We start from the raw sequence: 16756 nt of genomic DNA, 5'->3' as shown, positions 1-16756 counted from the left end.
ATTACCCCCTTTTTCCAGTTACAGATTCCTGATTTAATGAATTTTCTCAGAGTAATGGCTTTGGTACTTATCTGACAAGTAGACCCTTTTTTTCATAGCAGCTTATGTGATTTTTTAAACTTGTGTGATTATTAACTCTTTCAATCACAATGTATTTCACCTGCTGTATTTTTCCTTACAGGATGTGATCTGGGGATTGAATTCATTATTTACTGTAAGTATCTAAGCTGACCAAATTTATGTACCATTAAAAGTTTTAAACAAGGATTTGCTCTGCTTTGGATCATTCATGTGTAGTGCTATCTAATTGAAGCAGTTAGTGATTTGATCTGTTTCATTAACCCGTTCAGTGGCAACTATTATGAAGCACTGTATAATACATCGACAATATCGGGACCCCTTCCTAAAACCAATTCAAAAATACAAAGCTCCCAATGTGACATTACAGATACCCAGGAGTGAGTTACAGACTAGAATTGAATCAAGGGGCTTCGGGAGATTGGCATAAGGTAATACATAGAATAATAGATACCCAAGAGTGAGTTACAGACTGGAATCTAATCAAGGGGTTTTGGGATATTGGCATGAGGTAATACATAGAATAGATCCCCAGGAGTGAGTTACAGACTGGAATCTAATCGAAGAAAATAAAAGCAAAATAGTGCAAATGCTGAAAATATGAAATAAAAACAGAAAATGCTGGAAAATCTCAGCAGGTTTGGCAGCATCTGTGGAGAGAGGAAGTGGGAAGAATTTTCCGGACGTGCTTGCCCCAAACCGGAAAATCCTACCAGAGGTCAGTGGACCCTTGCACGGTCCACCTCCACCGCCGGCTACGATTCCCATGGTGGGCAGGACAGGAAAACTACCCCCCCCTAGAGTTAATGTTTTGAGTCCAGTTCTGCAGAGGGGTCATTTGGACTCAAAATATTAATTCAGATTCTCGCTCCACAAGTGCTGCCAGACCCGCTGAGTTTATTCAGCATTTTCTGTAACGTATAATTGAATCTAGGGTTGGCTGGGATCGATTACTAGGATGTGGGTCTGCAGGTACCCTTGCTACTGGAACTACCTGTGGCAATTCTGAACTGCCAGTGAATGAGCGTGGGCTGGCTTACTGAACAACAGCCTGATCCCAATATGTGCACGTACCATCATCCTTGGGCAAGTGTCCCTCAGTAACTAAGAGTGCTGGATCTAGTTCTAGCCCTGTTAACATTCCAACTCATAGCAGCTAACTGCACGGTGGAGGGATGAATGAAGCACTCTCCTGTTCTGCCTGCTTCAACACTGCATCACTTACTCACAGAGGGGCAGCATGTGGGCACAGTAGTTAGCACTGCTACCACAGAGCGCCAGAGACTTGGGTTCAAATCCTAGCTTGGGTCACTCTCTGTGCAGAGTCTGCACATTCTACCCGTGTCTGTCGGGGTTTCCTCCAGGTGCTCCAGTTTCCTCCCACAGTCCAGAAGACGTGCTGGTTAGGTGTATTGGCCATGCTAAATTCTCCCTCAGTGTACCAGGGCATTTTTCACAGTAACATCATTGGAAGCCTACTCATGACACTAATAAAATAAACGTTAAATTTATAACTCCCTGCCATTGCTGTGCAGCCCTGGTGTACTTTTAGCGTAGGTTTTATGAATGGCCTTACAGAGCTGCTATTTTGAACATGCTGTCTCCCTCTGCTGCAGGATCTCTTGAATTTTGATGATCCCCTGAATATTGAAGCAGCAGAGCAACATCTGCGTGACAAGGTGAGTCAGCCTATGCGCTGACAGGACATGTTCCTGACAGCCAAGTGTAAACTCCTTCATCAGGAGCCTGTGTGGTTTTGCGGTCAGGAATGAGGGTAGTGGTGTATGTGGGGCCTGTAGTGTTTTGCGTGTTACGTTAAGGCGGGAAGTTGCTAAGTGTGCTGTTACAGCATAGAATCATTATAGCACAAATGGGGGTCACTCAACACATCTGGCCTATCTTGGCTCTTTGGTAGAGTTAACTAATTAATCCCGCATTCCTCATCGGATTCTTAGGCATTTTTTGCCTTTAAATATTTATCCAATTTGTTTTGGAACATCAATTAGATCCTCGTACCAGGGAGTACATTCTTGTTTGCAACAAGTCCCAGTGTTTCTCCTATCACCTCTGGTTCTTTCACAGTCACCTTGCGTCCATATTGTCTGCTTCCTGATCCTCTGCCACTGAAACAAGTTTCTCCTTATTTACTCTCTCTAAAGCATTTATGATTAGCGCACTTCTATCAAATCTCCAAGCCTTCTCTGCTCTAAAGAGAAGAATCCCAGCTTCTCCAATCTCTCCACCTAACTGAAGCCCCTCATTCCTGGTCCCAACCTGGTCAATCTCTCCTGCACTGTCTCTGAGGTCTTGAGATTCTTCTTAGTGTGTTGACCATAATTTCCCCCCCTCTGCAGAGGCTCAACCAGCTTTGTTGTAGGTTTACCATAACTTCCTTGCTTTTGTATTGAGTGTCTGTATGTAAACAGAAGGATTTCAGATGCTCTCTTTGCCTCATCAACCTGCCCTGTCACTGTCAAAGATTGGTGTACATCAATCACTGGATCCCTATGTCCAACATCTCCTGACAAATTCTAACATTCAGTTTTTATTGCCTCTCCTTGTTCTTACCAAAATGTATCGCTTCACACTTCATTGCATTAAAGATCATGTCACATTTCATCTACTGTTTCTCTACCCATTTCAGTAATCTGTCTATGTCTATTGCTATCCCCCTCAATCTTTATTCTATTTCCAAGTTCTGTACCATCTGCAAACTTTGCAGTTATACGCAAGTCCAGGTCTTTGATACGCATTAAAAAAGAGCAGTGTTCCTAATACCAGTCTTTGGGGAACACCACTGTATACTACCCTCTGGTCTGAAACACAGCCATTCACTATTACTCTCTGTCCTCTGCCCCTTAGCCAATTTTGTATTCACGCTGTCACTGCCCCTTTAGTCTCTTGTACTTTAATTTTGCCAATAAGTCTCTCGCGCAGCATTTTGCCAAATGCCTTTGTAAGTCCATATACACAATATCAACTGCAGTGCTCTCCTCAATCCTCCCCATTTACTTTTATTGAATGGGGAGGCGATGGCCTAATGGTATTATCGCTAGACTATTAATCCAAAAATTTAGCTAATGTTCTGGGGACCCAGTTTCGAATCCCATCACAGCAGATGGTGGAATTTGAATTCAATAAAAAAAAAATCGGGAATTAAGAATCTACTGATGACCGTGAAACCATTGTTGGAAAAACCTATCTAGTTCACTAATGTCCTTCAGGGAAGGAAATCTGCCATTCTTACCTGGTCTGGCCTACATGCGAGTCCAAAGCTACAGCAATGTGGTTAACTCTCAACTGCCTTCAGATGACTAGGGATAGGCAATAAATGCTGGCCCAGCCGATGATGCTGATCCATACTCATACATCTCCTTTAAACCTTGCCCTTTGCACCTTAAAAACTATGTCCCCTAGTAATTGATTCTTCCACCCTGGGAAAAATTTTGGGATGGTCAGGAAAGGTGCTACATAAATGTAAGTCATTCTTTCTTCTTTATTTTCCCCTTACGCTCAGCCACACAAATTCTGGGTGATGGCAGCATTCAAATTATCCACGCAGCTATGACACATTTGGGACGTTATGTTTTGAATTCAGCTCTTAACATGAAGCATTTCTCCAGATCTAAACGGGAGGGATAGAATCCATGTTCTCCCAGAAGCCAACTGAGCTAAGAAACGGAGACAAACTAACAGGGCCAAGCCTTGAAATTCATGACGGGAATGTTACCACTGTTCAGCCAGGAGGATTTTCCCATCCTTGCTGCAGTGAGCGGAGATGTGGCTGGGCCCAAATTCTCTGACTTGCGGCAGCGAGAACGTGGCATGCACGGCCGGTGAGATCATTCCCCATATCTTTTCTTCGACTGCTGACGGAGGTCAAAGACTCAAGATTGGATCAAAACTTTGTACATCAAGTTGATCATCTCAATTCAGACAAAAAAGAAATGGCGACTCAAAGTAATGCCTACTTCATCCTAAATCATTTCATTGTTTTTGTTTCATTGAAGTGATTGCCACAGCCTCCAAGTGATTTGCTTGAGATTTTAGGTTACTTTAGAAGTATACCAAGAAATGTCTTGAATAACTTTTTTGTTTCTGTCTTCACGGAGGAGGACGTGAATAATTTGCCGGGTGTTAGCGATGGAAAGGTGGTAGGACTGGAGGGTCTTAATGACATTACTGTTACTAGAGAGGTGGTGCTCGACAGACTGGAGGGGCTGATTGTGGACAAGTCGCCAGGACCGGATGGAATGCATCCGAGGGTTCTGAAAGAAATGGCAGAGGTTATAGTGGATGCCTTGGTTATTTTCCAGACGTCGCTGGATTCCGGGGAAGTGCCGGAAGATTGGAAAACGGCTAATGTTACGCCGTTGTTTAAGAAGGGTGCCAGGCAAAAGGCGGGGAATTATAGGCCGGTTAGTTTAACATCTGTGGTAGGTAAAATGTTAGAATCCGTCATTAAGGAGGAAATTGCGAGGCATCTTGAAGGGAATTGCTTGATAGGGCAGACGCAACACGGTTTCATTAAAGGGAAGTCGTGTCTGACAAATTTACTGGAGTTCTATGAGGATGTGTCTAGGGCAGTGGATAGAGGAGAGCCGGTGGATGTGGTCTTTCTGGATTTTCAGAAGGCGTTTGACAAGGTACCTCACAAGAGGTTATTGCAGAAGGTCAGGGGACATGGAGTTGGGGGTAGGGTGTTAGCGTGGATAGAGGATTGGTTGTCAAATAGGAGGCAGAGAGTGGGGGTCAATGGGTGCTATTCGGATTGGCGGTTGGTGACTAGTGGGGTGCCCCAGGGGTCGGTGCTGGGGCCTCAGCTATTTACCATTTATATAGATGATCTGGAGGAGGGAACCGAGTGCAGGGTGTCGAAATTTGCTGATGACACCAAGATTGGGGGAAAGGCAAATTGTGCGGAGGGTGTGGAGAGTCTGCAGAAGGATCTAGATAGGCTGGGCGAATGGGCCAGGAAATGGCAAATGGAATTTAATGTTGGCAAGTGTGAGGTGGTCCACTTTGGTAGGAAGAATGGTAGGAAGGACTATTACTTACGTGGCGAAAAACTGCAGCAGGCGACGGTGCAGAGGGACCTCGGGGTCCTTGTGCATGAGTTGCAAAAACCCAGCTTGCAGGTGCAGCAGGTGGTCAGGAAGGCGAATGGGATGCTGGCCTTCATAGCGAGGGGGATTGAATATAAAAGTAGGGAGGTCTTGCTGCAGCTGTATAGGGCATTGGTGAGGCCGCAGCTGGAGTACTGTGTGCAGTTTTGGGCGCCGCACCTGCGCAAGGATATTTTGGCCCTGGAGGGAGTGCAGAGGAGGTTTACTAGGCTGATACCGGAGTTGAGGGGATTGAGCTATGAGGAGAGGCTGAATAAACTAGGCTTGTACTCGTTAGAGTTTAGAAGAATGAGGGGAGATCTCATTGAGACGTATAAGATGATGAATGGGATGGATAGGATAGAGGTGGAGAGACTCTTCCCGCTCAAAAAAGACAGTAGGACTAGGGGGCACAGCCTCAAGATAAGGGGGAGGCGGTTTAGAACGGAGTTGAGGAGGAACTTCTTCACTCAAAGGGTGGTGAATCTCTGGAATTCTCTGCCCGTTGAAGTGGTGGAGGCTGCCTCGCTAAATATTTTTAAGAAGCGGGTTGATGGGTTCTTGATAAGAGAGGGGATTAAGGGTTATGGTGAGAGGGCGGGAAAGTGGAACTGAGCCACGACAGATCAGCCATGATCTTATTGAATGGCGGGGCAGGCTCGAAGGGCTAGATGGCCTACTCCTGCTCCTATTTCTTATGTTCTTATGTTCTTATGTTCTTATATTCCATGAATGAATAAAAGAAACTGGATGAAGTTAGTCAAACATGGCTTTTAACAAATCCACATGGATTTGCGTCTTTTGTTAGCAAATAGCTTGTTAATAATCCTGACCTTAGGCTGATTGACCCAGGCGTTGCCCAGTGACCCTGGCGTTGCCCAGCGCATTGCCCATCCCCTTTTCACAGCTGGCTAGATTCCTTAAGGAAGAGCACCTGACTGCCCCCTAGTGTCCTGGATGTCTGACCGTCTCTGTATTCTTCCTGCAGGAGGACTTTCGGAGTAAAGTGCAAGATTATATTAAGCGCTTTGCAAGATGATCAAACGAGCTGCCTTATGGGGACACTTTTCTTCAAGCTGTAGAAGCCGAGTCTTCTGTCTTGTGATGTTGATCATCGATTAAACACTGGATTGAGGCAGTCCTGTGACAGTGTTGTTATGAGGAAGAAAGGCTGTTGGTGCTACTTTGAATTCTGCGTCAGTACAGTACAGCAAGTGATGGGCAACTTTGGGCTAAGATTCACGAATACTTACTCTTATTGTGGCAAAATAGTCGCGTTTTCTTCAATTATAAGGATTGTACAGAGCATCTGGAGTCTGTCTCTTTACTGATTGAATCAAACAAAGACAGTTTTTCTAGTGTAATCTGGTGTGGTTTGGAAGCCACTATTTTTGCAACAAAATGTCTTGCAACAGAAGTGTTCGATTGAAATATTAACAGCATGCAGCTTGCAAATATTAAATAACTTGTGTGTGTTTGTTTGTGTGTGTAAGTGTGTACGTATGAGTGTACGTGAGAATGTACGTGTGTGTGTGTGTATCTATAAGTACATGTGTGTATACATACCTGTGTGTGTGTGTGCGTGTGTACCCAGTGAGCAATACCTGAGCCAGTGTCCCTATCCTCGGGTGGGGGGCTGCCTTAAATAAATTGGATGCATTACTTGACCCCAGTGCTTGGTCAGTTAATGGATGAAGTTGCTGCAGGTGTGAATCAAATCTGTTTGAGAATTGTAATATCCTCGCTGAAACTAAGGTTTAAAATGCATGTGATATATATGGCATACCTATAAGTACATATATTACTAAATGTGAAAAATATGCTGTGTACTTGTATGCATGCATATATATTGCTGTACATGTATTATTTAGTGTGTATATGGATATATTACCACGTATAGTGTTTTACAGTGCTCCTGTAAGTGTGTATTTCTTTTCTTTCTCCTAACCACTGAAGTATTGAACAATGAAAGGTGTCCTGCAATGCTGTGTGATCTCTAACAGCCAGTGGCTGTCCCATTCTTTTACTAATTATGCCCATTGAATCCATCCCCTCAGGGTAATGTGAGCCAGCAACGCCTGCCCCCACCCCCCCACCCACCCCACATCTACACATAGCAATGGCTACACCCTCCCAGATATTCACCCTCTGTCACTGACTATATCATTCCTGATGTTAAGATGCTTCCCTCACACTGTCACTCAGTCTCCCCTCTTCCAGTACCATGTTACTGACTCTACCTTAAAGTTTTTTTATTTTTATTTATTTATTAGTCACAAGTAAGGCCACATTACCACTGCAATGAAGTTATTGTGAATTTCCCCCAGTCGCCACACTTTGGCGCCATGCGGGCCAATGCACTTAACTAGCATATCTTCCAGACTGTGGGAGGAAACTGGAGCACCCAGAGGACGCAGACGGGGAGAACATGCAGACTCCTCACAGACAGTGACCCAAGCCAGGAATTGAACCTGGGTCCCTGGTACTGTGAAGCAGCAGAGCTAACCACTATGTCACCAGGCCACCCATGCCCCTTGTCAACTTCAGGTACCATGTCCTCAGGGATATTAGTGGCTATGGGCTTCCTTTGGATTAGATCCGTGATTATGCCTCACAAATCATGCAGCGGTTCGCTGGGCTTTCTGAAGACTGGCTGACCAAGAAGCTCTCACACACTTACTGACTACCATCAAGCACAGGAGAAGGATTTACAAGCTGACAACCAACCTTCTGTGACCATCTAGCCCAGGAGTGGGAGTTGAACCCAGAGCTTCTGACTCAGAGAAGAAGGGACGGTACTCACTGTGTCACAAGGCCTCTTGATACTACTCTCTGCTTAAAGTTTTAAAATTTGTTTATTATTGTCACAAGTAGGCTTCCATTACAGTGTTAATGAAGTTGCTGTGAAAATCCTGTAGTCACCACACTCCAGCACCTGTCCAGGTACACTGAAGGAGAATTTAGCATGGCCAATACATCTAACCAGCACGTCTTTCGGACTATGGGAAGAAACCGGAGCACCCAGAGGAAACCCACGCAGACACGGGGAGAACATGCAGACTCTGCAAAGACAGTGACCCAAGCTGGGAATCGAACCCAGGTCCCTGGCACTCTGTGAGGCAGCAGTGCTAACCACTGTGTCACCAAATTTAGTTCCCTCACAGTGTCACTCAGTAACCCACACACACCCATGCTACTGACTGTATCTCTGCTGATGTTAATCCAGTTCCTGTCACTTTTGGCCTGATGTTTATGGTGGTATTACCAAATGTTCAAAAAGCTAAGGATGCTGATGCATACGGAAACAGGATCAAAGAACCATCATTTCAGATAGGCTGGCAGAGATGGGCTGAATGGACCGGGGGGGCTAAACCCCAAACCATGCTCCTGTAAGTGCCCTGTAAACCTACTGTATGAAATTTTTGATTGTAAGTGAAGAGTCCCAATCTGTGTACAGCTTCAAAAACCGCCTGAAACTCATTTATGCGGAAAGAGATTTGTTAGTGGGTGATGATGTTTGTGTCTGGCTTCAGATACTGTGCAAGCTACTGAGAAAGTTAGCTCTCACTGACCAAGCGGCACAACACCAGGGATTTGTGTAACTGAGATTTAAATGTGCCACTGGATAAAAGCAAATTACTGCAGAAGATGGAATCTGAAACCAAAAGAGAAAATGCTGGAAAATCTCAGCGGGTCTGGCAGTATCTGTAACTTCATTTCAACTTCTCTGCCATTTGGCCATTCACACACTTTATTCTGTCCGTGGACTGCCATTCGCAGCCTTTCCCCCCGGTTTCTGTGGCTATGATTCATTTTTCATTCCCTCCCCCTGCAGTACAAATATCTCCCACTTTCTGTGCCTTTTAACTTTGTCAAAGGGTCACCTGGACTTGAAACGTCAGCTCTTTTCTCTCCTTACAGATGCTGCCAGACCTGCTGAGATTTTCCAGCGTTTTCTCTTTTGGTTTAAATGTGTCACTGGTGAAGATGGTTAAGTTACGGGAGGCATCGCAGCCATCCTAAAGCTTATCGCGCTGACACATATAGCTTTTGTGTGTCAGCAGACTGGTATTTGCCTGCAGCTCCTTCTGTCTGATCAGTATAATAACCTTTCCCTGGCACCTTCATCTCTCCATCATAAAAATTCTGCCTCCGTGTGAAGCTACAAGATAAATGGGCTAAAGATGCTATGTTATTTGTGTGCCTTGTTGGACCTCAAAGTCTTGTCGCAAATTCGTTACATCAAAGGACGAATCACCCTGACAGCTACGTTTAAAAAGCCAGAAATCAATCACTATCCCACCAGGCAAAACATTTCCGAATAGCTTTCCCCCAACTATAAACATTATTTCATTATTACCACTATCCAGCTCAATGTTAGCATACAATTTGCTGCCCATTTTGTTTTACGTGGTGATGTTTTTGCCGATATATTGTGCCGTGAAGGGTGCACTGGGTTTGAAGTCCATATCATATTCCCCCATCCCCGGTACTTCCGTATGCTGCAGCTCTGCTGAATTTTAGCCAGCCTAAACTGCCCAGCCTCCCGCTTAGAATCCAACTGTGCAGAAAGAGGCTATTTGGCCCATCAAGTGTGCACCACCAATTCCACCCACCCCTATCCCTATAACCCCACAGATTTATGGTCCTAATCCCCCGACTCTAAGGGACAATTTATCGTGGCCAATCAATCTAACCCACACATCTTTGGAGTGTGGGAGGAAACCAGAGCAAATGGAGGGAACCCATACAGACATGGGGAGAATGTGCAAACTCCACACAGACAATGATCCAAGGCCAGAATTGAATCCGGGTCCCTGGAGCTTGAGGCAGCCATTGTGCCACCTAATCAACCTTAATCACTGCACAAATAGTCAACACGTATAATAAACAATATAAAACAGGGAACATTTCAATGTGTACTAGGCAGCAGCTAATAATGAAACAATCCCAGTGTTCACTTTACAATTACTCCAGTAAAAACTATAAACATCTCCAATGCTGAACAATTCCAGTGTATACTAAAACAACCACCAACATGGCTTAAAGCAAAATATTGCGGATGCTGGAATCTGAAACAAAAACAGAAAGTGCTGGAAATCTCAGCAGGTCAGAAAGCATCTGTGGAGAGAGAATAGAAGCAACGTTTCGAGTCTGGATGACCCTTCGTCAGCAAAGAGCAAAAGAAAATCCAGTGTATGCTGTAAATATCAGCCCATGTGCACTGTAAAGCAAATAGTATGGATTAAAACCATTAATGTACACTGTAAGATATCTCAGATATACATTACAGTATGCCCAGTATACACTGTAAACATCTCACAATGCATATTAACAGAGCAATGTGGATTAAAGCATTCCCAATGATAGTCTGTGATGTGTGGATTTTCATTTGGTAACATTTGCTGCAAGTTCAGTTACTAGTGCATGAGACTGGTATCAAAGTGGTTACATTACTGGACCAGTTATCCAAAGAACAAGAGTTTAAATCTGCCATGTCAGTTTGGAATATAAATTCATTTTGATTTTTAAAGCTCAAAAGAATCTGGAATAAAAGGTTAGTATCAGTAATCATGAAGCTGTCAGTTTGTTGCAAAAACCCAGATGGTTCACTGGAATGTCTTACAGGTAAGTCTTTCTTAGACGTGGCCGTACAGTTCCACATCAGTGTGGATGACTGTTCCCTCGCATGTTAAAGATAAAACCTACCAGACTTTGGCATTGAAGTGGGTCGCAGTGAAGGGACAGCCCAGCCCATTGGGTTCTCCTCACTAACATTTGGGGGCCAGTGTTAAGGTTGTAAAAGCAGGGTCAGGAAACAGCTTGACAAGGTCATGAATATAGATATAGAATCCCTACAGTGCAGAAGGAAGCCATTTGGCCCGTCAAGTTTGCGATGACAACAATCCCACCCAGGTCTTATCCTTATAACCCCACGTATTTGCCCTACTAATCCCACTGATACTAGGAGCAATTTAGCATGGCCAATGCACCTAACCAGCTCATCTTGGGACACTAACGGACAATTTAGCATGGCCAGTCTACTTAACCTGCACATTTTTGGACTGTGGGAGGAAACTGGAGCACTTGGATGAAACCCACACAGACACAGGATGAATGTGCAAACTCCACACTGACAGTGATCCAAGGCCAGAATTGAACCTTGGGTTGCTGACGCTGTGAGGCAGCAATACCACTACTTATTAGTGTCACAAATAGGATCACATTAACACTATAGTTAAGTCACAATGAAAATCCCCCAGTCGCCACACTCCGGCATCTTTTGGGTACACTGAGGGAAAATTTAGCATGGCCAATGCATCCTAACCAGCATGTCATTCAGACTGTGGGAAGAAACTGGAGCACCCAGAGGAAACCCACGCAGAGAGAATGTGCAGACTCCCCACAGTGACCCAAGCCAGGAATCGAACCCTGTTCCCTGGTGCTTTGAGGCAGCAGTGCTAACCACCATGCTGCCTGTGAAAAAGAGGTAGGGAGTGCTTAGTTACAGATTTCTCCTCAAATTAAAAATTTTCCCAGTATTGGGGTTGTCCACAGATGTTTTCAGCATGTAATAACCACTATAGAGAATAATGACACTGAAGAACAGCATTTGTGGCAAGAATCTTGTGTGTGGGCAGACATTAGCAGTCTTGAACTTGAAATTTTTCGTGGCAGAACATATCTGGTTGAATTCTGAAATTTACCCCTTCCCCAATAGCCTTCACCTTTTTATTTGTTCTTCACTTCTTGTATTTTCACATTCTAACCATTCTCTCCTGATCTTTATCAGTTTTACAAATCTTAGAAACATAGAAAAACTACAGCACAATACAGGCCCTTCAGTCCACAAAGTTGTGCCGAACATGCCCCTACCTTAGAGGTTACTAGGCTGACCTATAACCCTCTATCTTACTAAGTTCCATGTACTTATCTAAAAGTCTCTTAAAAGACACTCTCAAATCCCCCTCCACCACCATTGCAGCAGCCCATTCCACACACCTGAGTGAAAAACTTACCCCGATATCTCCTCTGTACCTACTCCCCAGCACCTTAAACCTGTGTCCTCTTGTGGCAACCATTTCAGCCCTGGGAAAAAGCCTCTGAGAATCTACTCAATCAATACCTCTCAACATCTTACACACTTCTATCAGGTCACCCTTCATCCGTCGTCTCTCCAAGGAGAAAAGGCCGAGCCCTCTCAACCTATCCTCATAAGGCATGCCACCCAATCCAGGCAACATCCTTGTAAATCTCCTCTGCACCTTTCCTATTGCTTCCACATCCTTCCTGTAATGAGGCAACCAGAACTGAGCACAGTACTCCAAGTGGGGTCTGACCAGGGTCCTATATAGCTGCAACATTATCTCTTGACTCCTAAACTCAATTCCTGGATTGATGAAGGCCAGTACACCACATGCCTTAACCACAGCTTCAACCTGCACAGCTACTTTGCGCATCCTATGTACTGGGACCCCAAGATCCTTCTGATCTTCCACGCTGCCAAGAGTCCTACCATTAATATTATATTCTGCCATCCTATTGGACCTGCCAAAATGAACCACTTCACACTTCTCTGGGTTGAAGTCCCTCTGCCACTTCTCCGCCCAGTCTCGCATCCTATCAATGTCTCGCTGCAACTTCTGACATCCCTCCACACTATCCACAACACTTCCAACCTTTGTGTCATCAACAAACTTACCAACCCATCCCTCCACTTCCTCATCCAGGTCATTTATAAAAATCACAACGACCAAGGATGCCAGAACAGATCCCTGGGGCACTCCACTGGTAACTGACCTCTATGCAGAAAAAGACCCATCTACAACCACTCATTGCCTTCTGTGGGCAAGCCAGATCTGAATCTACAGAGCAATGTCCCCTTGGATCCCAAGCCCCCTCACTTTCTCAATAAGCCTTGCATGAGGCACCTTATCAAATGCCTTGCTGAAGTCCATATATACGATATCTACTGCTCTTCCTTCATCAATGTGTTTAGTCGCATCTTCAAAAAATTCAATCAGGCTCATAAGGCATGATCTGCCTTTGTCAAAGCCACGCTGACTATTCTTAATCATATTATACCTTTCCAAATGTTCATAAATCCTCCCTCTCAGGATCTTCTTCAACTTACCAACCACTGAGGTTAGACTCACTGGTCTATAGTTTCCAGGGCTATCTCTTCTCCCTTTCTTGAATAAAGGAACCACATCCGCAATCCTCCGGAACCACCCCCCGTCTCCATTGATCGTGCAAAGATCATTGCCAGAGGCTCAGCAATCTCTTCCCTCGCCTCCCACAGTAACCTGGGGTACATCCCATCCAGTCCTGGTGACATATCTAACTTGATGCTTTTCAAAAGCTCCAACACATCCTCTTTCTTAACATCTACATGCTCAAGTTTTTCAGTCTGCTGCAAGTCTGCACTACAACCACCAAGATCCTTTTCCATAGTGAATACTGAAGTAAAGTATTCATTATGTACTTCTGCTATTTCTTCTGGTTCCATACAAACTTTCCCACCATCACACTTAATAGGTCCCATTCTTTCACATCTTATCCTCTTGCTCATCACATAGTTGTAGAATGCCTTTGGGTTTTCCTTAATCCTGCCTGCCAAGGCCTTCTCATGATGCCTTCTGGCTGTTCTAATTTCCTTCTTAAGATCCTTTGTTTGGCTGTCTGTGTGGAATTTGCACGTTCTCCCCATGTCTGTGTGGGTTTCCTCCGGGTGCTCCGGTTTCCTCCCACAATCTGAAAGACATGCTGGTTAGGGTGCATTGGCCACACTAAATTCTCCCTCAGTGCACCCGAACAGGCGCTGGACTGTGGCAACTAGGGGATTTTCGTAGCAACTCCATTGCAATGTTCATGTAAACCAACTAATAAATAAACTTTAAAAAACTTTAGCCCAAGAATGAATAGAGGAATCACTCTGCTGAATAGGGAGACTTGTCACTGAAGCTTTAAGAAACACAAAAATGCCAAATAGCAAATGGTCGTGACAATTTATGCAACAGATGAAAAGAGTGTTGATTGGCTGAGGTGTTGCCATGGAGAAAACAATAGAAAAATAGGCTTCCAGGGAATTTAAAGAAACATGTTAACCTTGAAAACACGTCTTTTGTTGACCAAGTCCCTGTGTATAAACATATGATACTTCTAGCAAGTGTAAGTGAGCCATAATATAAGCTTGACTGATGATCTTAAATTGGTTGTTACTGTGGTTATTAGCATAGGAAATAATTCATGATCTTGTGTGTCCAGTTAACATCTGATATTGTGTATTCTGTTATGAGTCCGTGAAAAATAAAAGGCTGCCCAGTTACTAGATGCTGCATTTTAAGTTGCCATTCCACGATGCTATGTGTTCAGCCACTAGTCCATGACAGGGGTGGCACAGGGGTTAGCACAGCTGCCTCACAGCACCAGGGACCCGGGTTCAATTCCAATCTTGGGTGACTATCTGTGTGGATCCTCCGTGTGACTGCTTGGGTTTCTTCCAGGTGCTCCGGTTTCCTCCCGCAGTCCAAAGTTTTGGTGGACCGGCCATGCCAAATACACAGGGATAGAGCAGTGGTTTAGGTTGAGTAAGATGCTCTTTTGGAAATTGGTGCAAACCAGACGGGCCAAATGGCCTCCTTTTGCACTGTAGGGATTCCACGACAATTCAGAAATCATGACAAATGATACTGTGCGGCGAATTTTCCTGTTCAGTCCACCACAGGAATCATACAGAGGAAGGGGCAGACCATGGAAAAATCCGTTGACTTGGGGTGGGGTTTTCTGGTTTGGGGATGAGGTGTGGCCAGAGAATCCCACTCTATGTGTCCAGAGCTAAATATTCGGGGCATTTGATATTCGAAACAAACAGAAAAGGGGATGAGGTGTCCCTGATCATGTAGGATATAGGGCAGCACGGTGGCACAGTGGTTAGCACTGCTGTCCCACAGCACCAGGGACCTGGGTTCGATTCCTGGCTTGGGTCACTGTCTGTGTGGCATGTGCACATTCTCCCCTTGTGTGTATGGGTTTGCTCCGGTTTCTTCCCACACTCCAGCGATGTGCAGATTAGGTTGATTGGCCATGCTAAATTGACCCTAGTCTCAGGGTGAATAGATAGGACTATGGGAATAGGGGCTGGGTGGGATTGTGATCAGTACAGACTGAATGGCCACCTCTTGTAGAGATTCTATGATATAATATGTAAATAGTTAACTTGAATATGTGAGATGGGGGAAAGTAATAAAAAATACACATTGGTCACGCAAGGTTGAGGCAAGAGAAATTATAATAGAGACAGATATTTCTGTTGTTATATCTATTATAACATCTGTTATAATAGAAACAGATGTTTCAAAAGGACAGATGTTAAATACTTATCTTTAGACTTAGAAAAACACAAACTGTGGGAAACCAAAGGACTAATGGGATTGAGGAACTTCAAATAATATTAGTAGAGAAAATGTACTAAAAAAAAGTAACTGTCTACAAATTCCCTGCTCCTGAAGAGCTGCATCCCACAAGGACTATGAATGCATGGGTCATAATCTTTCTAGATTTCCTCCAGTGTAAAATGACCCTCGCTCATGTAATATCACCAGCCAAGGAAGGAGGGAGAGAGAAAACAGAACCTGCAAGTGTGTTAACTTGACCTCAGTCGTCGCTGGAATTTATTATTAGTGAGACGTTGACAAGGTACTTTGAAAATCATAATGAAATCAAGCTGAGGGTGTAACAAGCAGGGTAAAGGAGATCTGGTCAATGCAGCGTACTGACAATTCCAAAAGCTATTTGATCAAGTGCCACATAGAAAGTCATTACAGATGGAATTGCAGATAATATATTAGCATGGGATAGAGAACAGGTTAGACCGGCACAATGGTTAGCATTGCAGCTCATAGCACCAGAGACCCAAGTCCAATTCCTGGCTTGGGTCACTGTCCGCATGTTCTCTGTGTCTGCGTGGGTTTCGTCCAGGTGCTCTGGTTTCCTCCCACAGTCTGAAGGACATGCTGGTTGGGTGCATTGATCATGCTAAATTCTCTCTCAGTCTATTCAAGTAGGAGTGTGACAACTAGGGGATTTTCACAGTAACCTCATTGCAGTGTGAATGTAAGCTTATTTGCTTTGGGTTTTTTTTTTATTTGATTTATTATTGTCACGTACAATGAAAAGTATTGTGCCTTGTGTGCTATACAGACAGAGCACACTTCATAGAGAAGGAAACGTGAGAGTGCAGAAGATAATGTTACAGTCATGTGACACTAATAAATAAATAATAATGGAAATTAAGTAGAGAGTAGGAACAGCAAGAGGTTTTAACATTGGTGGGCCAGGTACTGCATGGATCTACTCAAACCCCAGCTACTTAAAACTATTTTAATGGGTTAAATCTGATAGAAACACTGATCTGAGACAAAACACGTGGAAAGCAAGCATGGATTTGTTAAAGGTAAATCATGTTTAAGCAAAATAAAAACAGAACATGTTGCATGTCAGATGTGACTCGAAATATTATCCCTGTTTCTCCCTCTACAGATGCTGCCAGACCTGCTGAGTTTTTCATACAC

At 44.2% G+C, this 16756-nt stretch overlaps 1 protein-coding gene across 1 annotated transcript in view; it reads left to right on the top strand.

Moving 5' to 3' along the window:
• Positions 1-6489, top strand: part of ube2f (ubiquitin-conjugating enzyme E2F (putative)) — a 152491-nt gene extending 146002 nt beyond the window's left edge. The window contains exons 8-10 of the mRNA XM_080198704.1: positions 182-214; positions 1695-1757; positions 6172-6489. Of these exons, the coding sequence (XP_080054830.1) occupies positions 182-214; positions 1695-1757; positions 6172-6222 (147 nt within the window). The 3' untranslated portion in view covers positions 6223-6489. The remainder of the gene's footprint in view (positions 1-181; positions 215-1694; positions 1758-6171) is intronic.
• The last annotated feature ends 10267 nt before the right edge of the window (positions 6490-16756 follow it).

This window comes from Carcharhinus amblyrhynchos, chromosome 11, assembly GCF_965287045.1.
Source record: "Carcharhinus amblyrhynchos chromosome 11, sCarAmb.v2.hapA, whole genome shotgun sequence".
Classification (NCBI taxonomy): domain Eukaryota; kingdom Metazoa; phylum Chordata; class Chondrichthyes; order Carcharhiniformes; family Carcharhinidae; genus Carcharhinus; species Carcharhinus amblyrhynchos.
This window is presented reverse-complemented; position numbering and strand designations above follow the sequence as displayed.